The sequence below is a fragment of the Myotis brandtii genome, unplaced genomic scaffold (genome assembly GCF_000412655.1).
Source record: "Myotis brandtii unplaced genomic scaffold, ASM41265v1 scaffold9, whole genome shotgun sequence".
NCBI classification, from domain to species: domain Eukaryota; kingdom Metazoa; phylum Chordata; class Mammalia; order Chiroptera; family Vespertilionidae; genus Myotis; species Myotis brandtii.
This window is the reverse complement of record NW_005371693.1, coordinates 870,480-887,505: the sequence shown is the minus strand read 5'-3', so window position 1 is coordinate 887,505 and position 17,026 is coordinate 870,480. Positions and strand designations below refer to the sequence as shown.

The following is a 17,026-nucleotide window of genomic DNA, read 5'->3' as shown; positions in this document are numbered from 1 at the left end:
GAGGCAGCTGATCGATGTTTCTCTCTCATCGATGTTTCTAACTTTCTATCCCTCTCCCTTCCTCTCTGTAAAAAATCAATAAAATATAATTAAAAAAAAAATAAAAATAAATGCTCTATTTTCAGTATAAAATAATCTCCTGAACTCAAGAATACTTCTGTGTGCTTTTCCTTATATATACAGTTTTAATAAAGTGATGACTATAAATTCTTAAGGAATTGATAAAGGTTTAGAACGGGCCAGTTCTTTCAGTGAGTTTTTGTCATATTGCACACTGACCACATCCCTTCTCGTTCTGGAGGTCGAGCTGTTTGTTTCAGCCACACCCAATGCTTACGTTGAATCTATTGGTACAGAGACCTCTGCAGGCTGCTGTGGTGACATGAGAAATGAGAGAGGCCTTGTGGTCTGTAGGTGGTTACATTCTGCAGCTTCTTTGGTAAGCAGTGGAGTGGTAGAGAATTGTATAAGCAATTCTTTTTTTCTAGTCTTGTGTTGTACAGCTACCACATTGACCAACTTTTGCCAGGGGAGCAGGCCCGGCCCTGTGGGACTCTGTAAGGTCATCAGAATTGGATGTAGAATGCATAATTGAATTAAAGAGCCACTTTAGATTTGCAGATAAAAGAAAGTAGTGAGTCCCCAGGTGTTTTTGTACTTCGCACCCTGTTGATGTATTTAGAAATAGAGGGATTTATTTGCAGGTATAATTTCCTCAGGGGTAGCCTGCAAATACTTTTATTTAGCCACTACTCTTTTTACAGACTTTGAGTTATGAGGTGACCTCCATCTCAGCAAGATAAATCCTCATACCCAGAGTCCAGCCAGCTTCATCTATGGCTGTGTAGCTGAAGTGGATATTGAAATTTGTTTTCTTGAGAAGACAGGAAAGCCCCACCTCACACACTTAGGTTGCTGTAAGCAAGTTATAAAACTGCCAGACATCTATTAAACTGGAGGTGTTGCTCAACTTTATTGAGCAGGAGTCAGGTTCTGATGGTCTACAGGGCTGTTTTGGACCCTTGTGTGCACACATCTCCAAGATCATAGGCTTGCCACCAATAACTGATAAGCTGTGTGTGTGCTCTTAGACACGGACATAGAGACAGAGACAAGCTGTATCACTCACAAGGTACTCACTGAAGCCCCATGAAGTAACCCCGCTGGCAAGGGGCCACATTTTCTGAAGATGATGTTTCAGTGTTTTAGATGACTGATCACCTCTACTACTCTGCTGTGCTCCATTTATGGTGACAAAGAAGATCAAAGCAGTGAAATGTGAATTTTTTGCTTCGTGTAAATTTAAGTATGGCCACGAAGGCTTGTTTCCTCTATCTTGGAAAAGCAAATTGAGCTTGCAGAAAATAATTAAATCCGCAGTATCTTGCAATAATTAGACATTTGAAATGGGGGGGGGGGAGTTAATTATTTCAATCTGATTTCAGTTGCCCAATAAAATGTTCAAGGATAGCATCCAGACAGTTACCGAATTAATTTACAATCCCAGCTCGTTCAATTTTTGTACCCTTTTTCCCTGCAGGATCATGCAGATTTGCGAAGCCATTTCTTCACAGTTGGGATGAAGCTAGAAACAGTGAATATGAGTGAGCCCTTTCATATCTGTCCTGCATCAGTGACCAAGGTGAGTTTCCCTCCCCTTGCTCTGCATCTCAACCTCCAAAGTGGATCAAATAAGTCTTTCTACTCAAAGACAACCAGATGAAATGTGTTTGCATAAGGATATGCTACAGTTCCAAGGGAACCTAAGTCGGATTGCCTTCTTTCCCATCCAGTGCTATTTGAAGCTCTCTTTATCACTGGTAGCATAAAGCGAGTCTGATCAGATGTCCCCTCATGTAATGGTTGGGGTGAGTTTCACTTGTCTTCTGATAGTACAGTATGTGGACAGTGGCGCCCGTGAGTGACTTGGAGGAAGGTTAAAGATGCATGGCTGTGAACTTGCTCCTCTTGAACTGATAGTATTTAATATGATTGATCTGATTATATTTGGAAAATAACTGCAAATGGTGAAAAGCAAATTTCCATTGCACTTCTACTTCCTTGTAATCATCTGCTTTCATTGATAAAGGCAAAGTCATGCTTCTGAGATGTGCAAATTTAAAATGAAATTGCTTTTTCATGTAAAAGCATTTTAATTATGGTTTAATAGGCTTTTAAGATTATAGTTTCCCTTCTCCATCAAAGACATCTCAATGAAGTCAGCTATGGTAACATCTAAAGTATGTGTTTCTACCTTAAGTATCTCTTATAAATGATTGAAGAAACCAACAAACTTAGAACTCTTTTTTTTAAGCTTTTTTTAAAAATTGGTTTCAGAGAGAGGAAGGGAGAGAGAGAGAGAGAAAGATAGAAACATCAATGATGAGAGAGAATCATCAGTTGGCTGCCTCCTGCATATTCCCTACAGGGGATCCAGTCTGCAATCCGGGCATGTGCCCTGACCAGGAATCAAACTGTGACCTCCTGGTTTATGGGTCAACATTCAACCAGTGAGGCACACCTTTCATGCATTTTCTAGGGAGGGTAATTAATGGTTCAAAAGTCAATTTTATGGATTCAAACCCAAGTCTCATGATGCCCACTAACGTAATATTTAATGTTTTAATTCCTTGGGGGCATAATGTTTTAGTCTAAACAAATGGCTTTGCAGTTAAATCCCAACCAGCTTTACTAATTACTAGCTAAATAAATTACTTATATTTTAAAAACCTTAGTTTTTATATCTATACCATAGATATTATACCGTCCACTTTATGTCATTGAGAAAAGTGAGGAATCATGCATGAAGTGCCTGGCACAGTACTTGGCACATGTGAATGCTCAGTAAAATATTAGCTATGTTCACCCAAACCTTTGGTCCCATTTATGGGTACCATGTTATCGCAGTTATCGCCCAAGAAAAAAGCATGCCACAGGCATCCGGGCATCCAACTGCTGATCAGACTGTATTTGGTTCCTGTGGAGAAATGGTCTATCTTACCCTTGTTATCTTACCCTTGTTAGCTGGAGAAATATAAGCCTGATTGTTTTAGAACTGAATTTTAAGTTTGTTTATTACAAAGTGCTGTGGTGGTTAATGCAAGATACACATTACCAGTTTCGGCAAGGGCCAACCCTACAACTGGAGTCAGAAGCCCAGGGAATCTTCAGCACACTTTATTTTCAACATACCCACGGAAGAGAAATTGAAGCCTTTCATGTCCCCTTTAAAGCCATGCATATTGCTGAGTTTTCCATGGGCTCGCTGTGCATACATAACTTTTGAAATGAAAATACTACTGTGTGAAGAGGATGATCAAGGTAGACCACAGCTGATTGTCACCGCAGTGGGTTGGGATGTCAGTCATTCTTAAGCTAACATGAACTCTTTCATGATCCAACAGAACGCCTCTAATTTTACATTTACTGTCATCTTTCATTTGCTCTCCTTTTTTGGAAACATTACCAACTGCTGATCAGACTGTGCCTGTGGAGAAATGGTCTATCTTGAAATTTGTGATCCAAGAGGAAGAGAGAAGAAATTTGTATTTTGATTTCAAAGTATTTGAAAAACTTGATCGTTTATCTACTATGGGCCTTTGTATTTTTTATTGTAGGCAGTGCAAAGACGGATTTCTTTGTGTGCATTTTTTCCCCCTGAGAGTCTTGATCCCTGCAGTATTTTTCCAAATAAATAGTTTCATAATTAATATGAAGAAATCAATTGGGTCTATTTATTCTTTCTCTCCTTAGTACAAGAAAATATTTGACTTTGGAAATAAAAACAAAGAAGTTTCTTTGATGTTACTTCACGTTGGCAGAATGTCCCAATTGTATTTGGGGTACAATCAGATGTGTCCTCAATAGCTCCTGTAACTGCCACATGCCTGAGGACCCATAAGCAAGTTGGAGCAGGACTTTACAACCAGAGAACAAACATTTGAAATGTATGACACCCAGATGCATAGTCCTAGGATACGATCCTTTTGGTGTCACAGATTGATTTCTGAATTTTATAAAGTTGAAGACACTAAAAAATGGTTAATTCCATTTTAATTTCTTTTTTCTGAAAGAGACTGGACCTCTTAATGCAGTGACAAGTGTTTTAATGTTACTTGAGTCGTGCTTTTTTAAATGTATGATTTGGTAAAATTCGAGAAATAGAGTGGTGACAGTGTATTACAGAATGTGGAAAATTGTTATGATAATGAAATGTCTTTTTCCCCCCCTTGAAATATTTTCCTTTAATGACTATAAATTATTTTTTATAACTGTTAAAGTAATTTATTTAAAGAATAACTACATATGAGAAAAATATTGACTTACACTTTGAGTGATAATCTCTAGATTGAAATGCATGCTATCATGTTTATACACCATCCATTAAAAACCATGTTATTTGAAATGACCTTCAGGGTTCTTTACTGTGTATTCTGGTTGTTGCACATTTGTAGAAAACTAAAGAGTGATATCTTGTTGAAACCCGACCAGAATTTCCCTTTGTTTGAGCAGCGGGTGATTTAGTGATGCCAGCTGCTCATTTATCTGGATATATATCGCCTTGTCCTCATTCTAAGAGGCTGTGGTATCAGCTTCACTTGGACATTTTTTTTAAGCCAAACAGAGATGCAAATGTCCTTAGCCTGCCAGGGTAGACATTCACATTTTTATGCCTTTATATAGATGTACATGTGACGTTGGGATGTGACATACTAATTATAATTAGGTCCAGCCTGAATATCTGTATTTTGTTGCGTGGACTTCCAGTGGCAGTAGTTTGGTTTCCACAGTAAAACAGTTTACTCCCTAAACAAATCTTATTGGAGTTTGGGAGTGGGAGGGTATTTTCTCTGATTTTTTAAGATACATTTTCATTTTTATATTTCCTACTTTTTGTACCAAAGATAAAATACTTAAGTCATTCATTCTTATAGACCCCTCCTTCCTTATTGGCCATGTGTTGTGTAATGCATGGACTTGGAGGAGCACCTCCCCAGGTTCAAGATTCATGTACATGTAACAAAGTATCATAATAATCTCCACGCAGAAGGTATTTATAAATAAATACGTTTCTATTAACACTGGATAATGTTTTAGAATATTAAGTTTGAGAATATAAAGTATTGTGCCATTAGTAGTCATCATAATGAAATTTTCCTTTTTATTTCCTTGGGGCTTTTCTTGATGGCACAACTGTTGAAGAAATAAGTAATGTTAAAGCAAATAGATGGATAAGCATGTAGCAGATGCAGTATTAAATGCCCAACCTTTAGCAGTACAGTGGGATTCTGTTTTTGGTGTTCCAAAACAGTGAGTTAGTGACAGATGATGGTGGTGATGATGATATCATCTATAATGTAAAATATATTGCACTGTTCAGAGCTAAAGATACTGGAATTAAAGTCTTGGGCTCTGTTTCTGTTTGCTAGCTCCTAGCTGCACAGTCTTGGGCAAGTTGGTTAACTGCTCCAGGCTTTAGTTCGAGACCTGTGTGTTGACCAGAAGGCCCCGTGTTTCTGAACCATTTAGCTTCTCTCTAAGTAATAAGTAAGCAAATGTAGTATGTTAAAGGCTACATGAAAAGGAGGAAGATGCGTCAGGGAAGGAACTAATGGAGTGTTGGTGGAGGAAGGGAAGATGTGATTGTAAGTAGGGTTGTCAGGGAAGACCCTCCTGGGAAGGTGATGTTTGATCTTTTGCAAAACTCAGGCAGCAGAATTCTAACTATTTACTGGAATTAACATCAAGAAGAACTGAAGTGAATTTCCTCTCCTGCTTATCTTTGAACTAGGTTGCATCCAAAAAATATTTTTTAAATGAAGGAGCCAGGAATCATAGCTTAGGGAGAGTGTCAAGGTTTCCCAAGAAAGACTGGCTGCTTTTCTGTTGAGTTGGGAAAGTGCTGTTTTTCCCTCTGGTCTGTTTTACATACTTGGTTCTCTAGATCCACCATGCTCTTGACTGTGGGGGTTCACCTGCTTTTTGCACCCTTCTTTTTTCATCATCATGCTTTGTTTCTATTTTTCATGGACTTCTTTTCCCCCTTATATCCAGTGGATGATTAGCCAGTTTCTGTGCACAAAGCGTTTTCTCTGCATGGTGGGAATACCTCCATGAGGAACGAAGAGGCCACAGTCCTCAAAGCATTAGGATCTGCTAAGGTAGACAGATGTGATATCAGTCCTCAGGGGGGTAAAAGAGGTTGTTCAGTATAGAGATACAAGCCTGATGATTTGGGGGCATAGAGCAGGGGCCCTTTATTCCAACTGAGTGTTTGGGAAAATGTCCCAGCTGTGTTGACTTTCAGGTTGGACCTTTGAAAATGTACTGTGATTTGATAGACCGACAAGGGAGTGCGCTGTTAGACTGCGAGAACACTAAAGACAGGCGTGGTGTGAATGATTTCCTCTTGGGCTAGAACAGCGGTTCTCAACCTGTGGGTCGCGACCCCTTTGGGGGTCGAACGACCCTTTCACAGGGGTCACCTAAGACCATCGGAAAAGACATATATAATTACATATTGTTTTTGTGATTAATCACTATGCTTTAATTATGTTCAATTTGTAACAATGAAATTGGAGGTCACCACAACATGAGGAACTGTATTAAAGGGTCGCGACATTAGGAAGGTTGAGAACCACTGGGCTAGAGGGTGGGGCATTTGGGCGGATACTAGATGAGTGATACATGAGACTTAGATGAGACTAGAAATCTTCAGGCCAGACCTTGGAGTGTTCTTGAATGACCTGGTGTAAGAACATGTGTCCCTGCTGTGGACATGGAGAAACCAATTAGACCTTTCAGTGCCCGCCTGGCTTTCCCCTTGGCCAGGGTTTGTCTGTCTTACTTCAGCAGTTTGTTTATCTTTCAGCTATGACTATTGGTTTACGTCTTATTCTCTGTCTCGCTTACTTTTCATTAATATGACCACAGTGATCAACTCTAACTTTTTAGCAACTGGATCAATTTAGTAATATACGTTGACATGCCAGTTTGTGGTCAAACCATTTTGATGAAATACATTGATTGCATTTGGAAGCTGTGCCAATATTTCATTACTAGTCTTATATGTAATCCCAAGGAACTAACCATTGGCTGTATTGGTTTTCTCTTTCAGGTTTTTAACAATCATTTTTTTCAAGTGACTATTGACGACCTAAGACCAGAACCTAGTAAACTCTCAATGCTGTGCCATGCAGATTCTTTGGGGATTTTACCAGTACAGTGGTGCCTTAAAAATGGAGTCAATCTCACACCTCCCAAAGGTTTGTGTTTTGTGAAAATATGCAGGGTTTGAGTGATTCAGGAGGGTGTCATTGTTTATTTAGAGAAATTTATGTTGTAAACAATTTAGAAGTAGTAGAAAAAGAATGTCTTTCATGTTTAGCTTGACATAGGGATCTGTACAGATTGCTTCCCTGGTGGGAAGTGTAACCTTAGGCTTCTCAATCCACTTCTGTAAAGCGAAGTTCCGGGTTAGCGATTGAATGATCGGTGGTTCTGCTGCTCTTGTGTAATGATAGAGGGTAAGTGTTGCTAAGTGATTGAGGTTAAAAACTGCAGAGTGTCTATGAAGTGGCTTTGAAAAGACAATAAATGCTATTGAAGCATTTTTTTTTACATTTTATTTAAAATAAGTCAGATTTTCCCCAGAGCCCAGTTGTTCCCAGATATCCAACAATTTGATGCTATAATATTTATCCTATATAATAAAAGGCTAATATGCAAATAGACCAAATGGTGGAACAACCGGAAAAACTGAACAACCAGTTGCTATGACGTGCTCTGACCACCAGGGGGGTGTGTGCAGAACATGGCGGGCATTGGCCATGGTGGGATGGTGGAGCAGGTGAGCGGGGGCGCCAGACCAAGGTGGGGCACCGGTCACTGTCATTGGGGTGAGCCTCTGGTGGTTACTGAAAATTCTTTGCTCCCGCACACCGCAGTCCCGCCTTGCAGTTGCACCTGGTCCTGATCACTCAGCACCATCAGTGGGTGTGAGTGGCAGCTTCCAGTCCTGATCTCCCCTGAGGGTTCTTTACCTCCTCCTGCTCCTGAGGGGCAACCGAGGCAGCAGCTGCCACTTGCACCCGCTGCTGGCACTGGCCTCAATCGCTCCATGCTGTCAGTGGGTGCGAGTGGGGCTGGTGCCGTCAGTGTGTGGGAGCGGCTGCGCCAGGAGCGGGACTGCCAGCAGACAGGGGGCCGAGGGCCACAGCGGGAGGGACCAGGTGGGGGTGGGGAGGATGAGCCGAGACTCACCCCTGTGCCTACCGCAGCCTCGCAGCCCACAGTTCCTTTCAAGGTGCATAAATTCATGCACTGGGCCCCTAGTATAGATATAAAAACCTAAGGGACCATTCAACCAGTAGCTATATGCACACTGACCACCAGGCATGGAAACATAGAACAGATTGATGAATCTCAGAGGGAAGGGGGAGGGGAGAGGGCGGAAAGAGATTAACCAGAGATCTTATATGCATACTAGAGGCCCGGTGCACAGATTCATGCACCGGTGGGGTCCCTTGGCCTGGCCTGTGAGGATCAGGCTAAATCCATGCACTGGACCTCCGACATTGAGGGGTCTCAGATTGTGAGAGGGTGCAGGCCAGGCTGAGGAACTGCACTGGGCCTCTAGTATTAAAATAATTAAATTGGGAACTGGGTTGCACTAAAATAATGTTTACATTGGGATTCATGCACCACGCTGTAAGTTTAGTAATGTGATGTGTTATCCCTTATAGGTCTAAGGTTTATTCAAGGATCAAAGCAGTAAGGCAAAATGAGAGAAGATAGGGAGGAAATAAATGGAATAATAGAAGAGAAAATCAGAAGAGATTAGAAAAGTAAATTTATGGAGGGATTATAATGAATGCTAACCTTTCCAGCTCACCAGGCACTGGTTTATATGCAGTGTTAACCATATTGGCCACAGGTTGAGTTACAGTTTTCCTGGGGCCATCATATACCTCGTACCACCTTTAATTGTGTACGCCTAGCTCATCCATGGCGTGCCTGTACTCCACTGGCATGAATATACTTTGATATTTTTAAGTTTTTGTCCTCATTGTTCATCCCTGCTCATTCCCAAGGAGGACTTGCTTTTGAGTATTTCCATTTCAGCTGTTGATTCTTCATATTTAGGTTCTGCAATAATGGAATGTGGTCTAATTAGAGAGTACCATGAACTTCTGTGTAACACTGTTTATACTATTTTAAGTGCTTAACTTATTGAATCCTCAAAATGAGAATTGTCCTATGAGGAAAATTAGTCACACATAGACAGTCACAGGGCAGGAGGTCTGGCTCCGGATCCCGCTCCCTGTAGCGGGGAGAACTCCAGTTCACAAGAGCCAGGTTCTTGCTTGCATTTGGGTACTCACCAAAGACTGGCCACATCCCTGTGCCTTAGCTTTCAGGCTGTCAAAGAGGAACACGCCTGGTATTCCACAGGCACTGCACAGAATCAAAGAAATGACAAAAGTCTAAGTATTTTTATAGTCCTTTAAATGGCTGTCCAGGTTTTTATAGGATAGAATCTGTGTTGGTGGTAGATAAGACAAGGCCTTTCCTGCTGTGAAATGTTAGCATTAGGTCACTTGTGGAGTTCGAAAGCCCCTTGGGTCACTGTTGTTTCCTTCTAACCGCTCTAATCACACCATGTGTGCGGATGGGTTTCATGTCTTTTTCTAGATATCTAAAATGCTTCTTAGTTGGACTTTGCAAATGTCTAGTTAGTAATAAGATCTATTTAAGAATTTTAAAAACATTCATTGGGTATTTCCTTACATAATGAAAAAAAGGGAAGTATTAATACATGCATTTTGGCTGCTTGATTATTTCATGATGGCAGAGGTTTAATGTTTACCAGAATTTTTAAATATACTTCTTATGAATTGTAACTCTTAAAAAGTGTTGTTTAGAAAAGCGATTGTAGCCATATTTACTAGGAAAATGTATGTGCTTATTTGGATGATTGCATTTCACGATATTAAGAAAGTTGTTTTAGATTAGTGTACTGAACTAATGTGTAATGAAATGGCTATACAAATGTATTTCCAAGAATAAAACTGCTGAGTCAAAGGGTAAAATGCATTTATAATTTTAGTAAAATTTGACAAAATGCCTTGGATACAGTTTGCACCTACCTGCACTATCACCAGAATATTAAGTATTTTCATATGTTAAGCTTTTTTATACCTAACATTTAGCTACATTTATTATTTCTTCTCTGTCACCCAAGTATTTGTGATATATGGTGAAATGAAACTGTCTTCATGTAGTTTTCCAAATTATTTCTTCCCCTATTGAAAATGAAGGATGCCTTTTGAAAAATCACACACACAAAAGAAAGATGCTTCATGAATATTGTTGTGGAATATTGAGTATTGTGGTTAGTATTTTCCAATAAGAAACTATCAGTGATAAGCCTTTAAAAAAAAGAAAAAAAGAAAAGAAAAACCACGTAAAGCATTTAAGAAGTGATCAATATCATTAGTCAAGGATCCACTGGTAATTTACAGGGGTTGTGTTTTGGCTACAGGACTATTACCTTGAAATAGTAGAGATTTTACTGATAAGCCAGTAAGAAAAAGACCAGCAACTTACAGAAAAGGGTTTCAGAATATCAACAGATAGTTCACAGTTAAAAGAAACACAAGGTCTCTTATTCAAACACATCACAATAAGAGAAATGCGAGTGGAAATCATATTGAGATGGCATGCATTTATAAGATGAAGTGGAAAATCAAAAGAGAAAGAAGATAAAATTTGTTTTGATGAGCATGTGGAGGAACAAGAATGCCCAGATTACTGGTGATAGTGCAGGTAGGTGCAAACTGTGTCCAAGGCATTTTGTCAAATTTTACTAAAATTATAAATGCATTTTGCCCTTTCACTCAGAAGTTTTGTTCTTGGAAATCTCTCTTGAAGATATACTGTGCAGATGATATACATAAAAGTTTGTTCTTTGCAGCATGATATGTAATAGCAAACACTGGAAAAAGTCCAAGGGCTTGTCTGTATGGGTTAAATAGATTTTAGATATCCATATAATGAAAACTATGCAGTTGTTAAAAAGAATGAGGAAATCTCTGTGTACTGATATGAGAAGTGCTCCAAGATATGCTGCAAGTGATAAAGATCTGTAGATTATGGCATGACACTTTTTTTTTGTTAGAAAAGAGGTAAATGAGAATATGTATTTGTTTGCTCATATTTCTGTAAAGAAACTGTCAGGTTACATAAGAAACTAGCAATGACAATTTTACTTCCTCCTTTCCAATTTGGATGCCTTTTATTTTCTTCTTGTCTGATCACTGTGGCTAGGACTTCTAGTATTATGTTGAATAAGAATGGTGAAAGCTGACATCCTGTCTTGTTCCTCTTCTTAGGGAAATTATTTTAGTTTTTGCCCATTGATTATGATGTTGGCTGTAGGTTTGTCATATACGGCCTTTATTATGTTGAGGCATGATCCCTCTCTTCCTACTTTGCTGAGAGTTTTTATTAAACCTGGGTGTTGGATTTTATGAAATGCTTTTTCTATGTCTATTGATATGATGTGATTTTTGTCTTTCAATTTGTTTTTGTGATGTATCACATTTATTGATTTGTGAATATTGTACCAGCCTTGCATCCCCGGAATAAATCCCACGTGGTCACTTATGGAATCTAAAGAACAAAATAAACTGACAAAACCAAATGATCCAGAAACATGGAAACATCTAACAGACTGAGGAATCTCAGAGGAAAGGGAGAGGGTGGGAAGAGATTAACCAAAGAATTTATACCAATGGACAGACAATAGTGCAATGAAGGCCTGGGGAGAGGGTGGAAGCAGGGAGGAGGGGATCAATGGGGGGTGGGGGGAAAGGGAACATTTGTAATACTTTCAATAATAAAGATAAATTTAAAAAATATAGTATATGAAGCTTAACACAGAAAGGAACTAATAAAAATGAGAATTCTGAATGGAGGTTCCGAGTATGGAGGTAGCGAGCAGGACAGATGGAAGTGAGGGTACGAGTGAGACTCCGAGCAGAATACTTTAAAAATATTTTTATTTTTGATCTAAAGTAATGTATTATCAATTAAAAATAAACATATATTATTAAGAGTAGAGGGTTTTTATAACTAAAAGGGATCTTAAAGATGATCTCATCAGCTCTAATCATTTTACTTGTGGGGGAAATGAAGCTCAGTGGTGTTAAATTTTTCAAGTACTGAGGCAGAAGTACTGGCTTAAAACTCTAGTCTTAAGATCCCAAATCTAGTGATTTTTTTAAAAAAAATAACCAAATCCACCCTTTACTCCTGTTGTCTGTCACTGGGATCTTCATAAAAGCCATCCTCAGGAATTTGGGGCTTTGGGTGGCCTTAGAGGGGATTAGCTGATGTCAGTCGACCATGACTCTTCCGTGACTGAAATTGTCTCTATGTCAGAGCATTTGGAGAATGTCAGTTCTCAGGTATAATTTTCCAAGTGCTTGCAGATATAACAAAGTCACAGCTTTATTTTTTGAGCCCCCTTACCGTTTTGTGAGAGGGGAATATGTTTATTTTTGTAATTAAAATGAAATACAGTTTAGAGGAGGTGGTGGTGATTTCCCTAGTGGTGATTTGATGGTTTTCTTCTGAGGTAATTTGTTAACATGTCTTTTGTAGTCACACCAGGGCTGGGAGTTATGAAGTAGAATTCTTTTAAAACACCGTTCTTTGCTTTATTAATATATGAAAGTATACACCGTCTTTGAACTAATTTGTTATTTTTAACTTAAATTCTGAACTTTATAAAGAGCGAATGTCCGATTTATCCTACATGCTGAGAGGTGTTTAGATGTGTTGTATGTATGATTTCCACAAGTGTAATATATTGTTTTGGTTTCCTTTCCAACCATACACACTGCTTATAATTTCGTGTTGCCCAGTAGCAAAAGGATACCCCATTCATTCCCCAGTCAGTGGGAAGCAGCTGATGATGAAATAAAAGAATCCAGTGGTCTAGGAGATGTGCAGAAACATAGGTCCTTACTTACATTGTTTTAACTCCATTCCTATTTTTTTTTAGTAAAGTCTGTTCCCAGGCTTTAGAGACAAGCCGTCTAAGCTGGAGTGGGTGGGACTTTTTCGGTGCTCTCTCTGTGTGAGCAGATCCTTTCCTGGAAAGCCAGGGACAGAGCCCTGGAGGTTCCTTTAAGCCCAGTGAACAACAATTCAATATTATAGGCCCTAAAAGTGATCCAACAAGTTAATAAATCATCTAAGCAAAAATGCACTTAGAGTATCAACCATGATTGCTATTTCAAAATGATTTCACTAACCTCCATGACATGGAACATCAAAGACTAGTGGTAGAATTAGTGGAGAAAACATCCCACTTGGAGGTCTTTGTAGAAAATGTTTAGCCTTTGATTTCTGTTGTAAAATGTCTGAGCGAAGGCTGAAGTAACTCGCTTATTTTAGCACTTCATGTCTACTGGCTGGCCATCTTAATAGACACATAAACTGTGGGCACAATTTAGGAAGTAAGGGTGTATTCTAATTATTATCGGGACAAAGAGTAGTGAACCCTCGCTGGTATTCTCTTTTTCTGGACACTGACTGATGAATGCAGTCCATTTTGTAATCTATCATATTTCCTACATACCAAAAGGACAGAAAATAAACCCACTTCCATGGACCTGCCACCATGACTGAGCTGTAACATTTTGCCATATTTGATTCAGATTTTTAAAAAGTGAAATAGAGCATTACAGATAGAACTGAGAACCAAGGCATCCTGGCCTATTTCTGACACCCCATGTCTAATCCATAGTGAATCCTGTTGACATTTTTGGGATCTGATCACGCCTCATCAGCACCTCCTGGGTTCAGGGCTCCTTTAAATCTCACCTGGGTTACTTGCAGTGGCCTCCTGCTTCCCTCAGTTTACTCCCAACACAGTAGTCACCCTGATCTTATTAAACTGTAAATCACACTTGTTCCTCCTCTGTCTGCTCAGACCTCACTCAGTGGTCAAGTCCTGGTCATGGCAACAGCCTGCAAGGCCTCATCTCCTAAGATGTTCCCCAGTCAGCTCCCTCACTGTGGCCACCTTGCCCTTCCTGGACCATGGGGCAGGCACATCCCTCCATAGGACGTTGGCGCTCACTGTGCCCTCTGCTGGTCACACTCTTCCCCTTCCTCAGTCCTGACTCAGGTGGTGCATTTTGAGGTGGTCTGTTTGGCTGCCCTCTTTAATATCAATCACAATTGCACTGGATTTCTAGATTAACTTAGGAAAATTGACATTTTATTACATTATCTTTTTATAACTTGCAATCTTTTGCTAGAATTTTGCTTTTGCCCGTCCTTCCGCCTGGCACATGGTTCGCTTCCACCATTCCTCTACGCTTCAACTTTTCCTTAAGGCCTCCCTTGATGCAGCCCTTCCTACGCCTCTTGTCCACTTTCTCTCTCTAGCACTTTTGATCACCTGACTTTTTATATTTGTGTATAATCTGTCTCCTCTCACTGAAATGTAAGCTCTGTGAAGTAAGGGTTTTTGTGGGTTTTGTTCATTTCTGTATTCCTAGTATTAAAACCCTGCCTGGCGTATAGCATACATTTACTAAATATTTCTAAATGGTTGGATATGTAAATGAACAAATGGCTAGAGTGGAGAACTAGACACCTTCTTAAAAATTTGGCACATGTTGCCAAATTGACACCTGCAATAGTTAATCAAGCTAGATACCAACCAGAATAAAAGTATCTGCTTCCCAACAGTCATTATAGTGTGGGATTACTGTTTTTTCATTTTGCCAATCAGGGAGATGGCAAACATGATATTCTTTTGCTGTTTTTACTTTTTATTAAGACTGTACAGTTTTTTTTCATATCCACCGAGCATAGAAAAGCAGCCCTTATTCCTGTCATGTCTTTTATTAAAGGGAAATATTTTTGTAACCCTCCCCTCTCCTCTATCCCAAATCACTGGCTACAGGTCTGACCACCATGACGGTCTCAGGGTTGTCCCGATTCGATTGCTGGTACTGGGGAGAGATCTGACTTCCTGTGGGAAGTCGAACCATCAGGAATCTGTTAGCGCACCAGAAGTGAGAGGACAGCTGTGGGGAGGCAGTCACGTACTGAATCAACCCTTGATTGATTGACCAGTACCTTGATGAGCTTTTAAAATAGAGCAAAGATGTTACCCTTTCAAGTAATTTTTATTATTGAAGTAGCTCATGATCGTTAGTGAAAGCTTGTAAAGTGCAAAGAGGTAGAAGAAAAAAGTATCCAGGAATCCCACCACCCAGTTAATTATTTTGATATTTACCACTAGGCTTTTCTTTTCTTTTTCGTATATTTTTAATATAAATTAGATAATTCTGTGTACGCTTATACCAGTATTTTCATTTAAAATCATAGCAATCGCCCAAGTCAGTTTGGCTCAGTGGATAGAGCGTCGGCCTGTGGACTGAAGGGTCCTGGGTTCGATTCCGGAAGGTCAAGGGCACATGCGCGAGTTGCAGGCTCAATCTCCAGTAGGAAGTGTGTAGGAGGCAGCCGATCAATGATTCTCTCTCATCAATGATGTTTCTATCTGTCTCTCCCTCTCCCTTCCTCTCTGAAATCAATAAAAATATATGTAATAAAAAATAAAACTATAGCAATCATTTATCATGACTTTTTTAAAAAACAGACTCTGTGCAGTTTCATGTCTGCATGACTTTCCATGGACTTGGATAAGTTTCAAATCATTTTCTATATTTGGATACAAAGTCATCCCCACCCCCCCTCCACCCACCCCCAGTTAGAATTATCAATAATAATGCCATTATATCTTAATGTATAACATTTTTTTTTATTTTTAGGTTTGTTTTTATGGGATAAATTCCTAGAAATGAAATTGTGTCAAAGTCCATGAACATTTTTACTGCCAAATTGTTTTTTTAAAAGCATTGTCTACTTGCACTGCCAATAGCAATGTTTGCAAGTGGAGCTGCTTTATGTCAATTAATTTGTGTCATATGGAAATGGGTCATCGACCTGTTCCCTTTTGGACCTGAAACAGTTGGAACTTCATTCAGAATAAACACTAATAAAAGCTGAAATAACTCTAGTGGTTTCGGTTCAACAGTCTCCTATGGCAACTTGCTGCAAATTTTAATAGCCTAAGGGGTTTTGATTTGCCTTCATTTTCTTTTCCCCTCTGCTATTACCCTCTCTCCCGGGTTTAAAACATGTTTTCCTGGCTGCAGTTAAGCCCTAGTACTTCTTGTTCTGTCTTTGTTGATTAATGAGTATAATTGACCCCTGTTGTCTCTATTATACAAGCCACAGCAATTTGTTTTTATGTAGCAGTTATTTTCTGAGCTGTCACAAAACCGCCTTACAAAGAGAGCTCATTATCAACCCGAAGGAAAAGAATTTTAAGTGATGAAGTGAATAAAGGTCTCTAAGAGGAGGAGAAGTCTTGGCTGTTCAAATGTTCAGGGAAAGGAGAGAGTTCTAGTGGTAGGCTTATGTACTCAGCAAGACTTGGTTATCCCTTGAAATTATTAGATTAAAAATGGCTCCCCATAGAGTCGTGAAGACTGGTTGTAGAGGATTGAATGTTGGTCCAAGAAACAATGGAGCATAGCCTTTTATGGAGGGGGTTGAAGTCCATTGGAGTTTGGCAATTAGGAACGGAATTCTAGAGAACCCTGCTAAATGTCTGTCTGTAGAAGTAGAGGCGATTTCTTAGTTGAAAATTTTCTCTGAACAGATATTGACCATAAAGAATACCTACATTTCACCCAACTGGCGTGGCTCAGTGGTTGAGCGTTGACCTATGAACCAATAGGTCATGGTTCGATTCCCAGTCAGGGCACATGCCCGGGTTGTGGGCTCGATCCCCAGTGTGGGGTGTGCAGGAGGCGGCCAATCAGTGATTCTCTCTCATCATTGATGTTTCTATCTCTCTCTCTCTCCCTCTCTCTTCCTCTCTGAAATCAATAAAAATATATTTTAAAAAATACCTAAATTTCATGTTATC

General features: G+C 39.5%; 1 protein-coding gene across 3 annotated transcripts in view; it reads left to right on the top strand.

Moving 5' to 3' along the window:
* The window catches only part of SFMBT2 (Scm-like with four mbt domains 2), a 186,186-nt gene that overhangs the window by 106,720 nt on the left and 62,440 nt on the right, over nucleotides 1-17,026 (top strand). For all 3 annotated transcript variants that reach the window (XM_014532599.1, XM_014532600.1, XM_014532598.1), the window contains 2 exons: nucleotides 1,541-1,642; nucleotides 7,118-7,265. In XM_014532599.1, coding sequence (XP_014388085.1) covers nucleotides 1,541-1,642; nucleotides 7,118-7,265 — 250 coding nt within the window. The remainder of the gene's footprint in view (nucleotides 1-1,540; nucleotides 1,643-7,117; nucleotides 7,266-17,026) is intronic.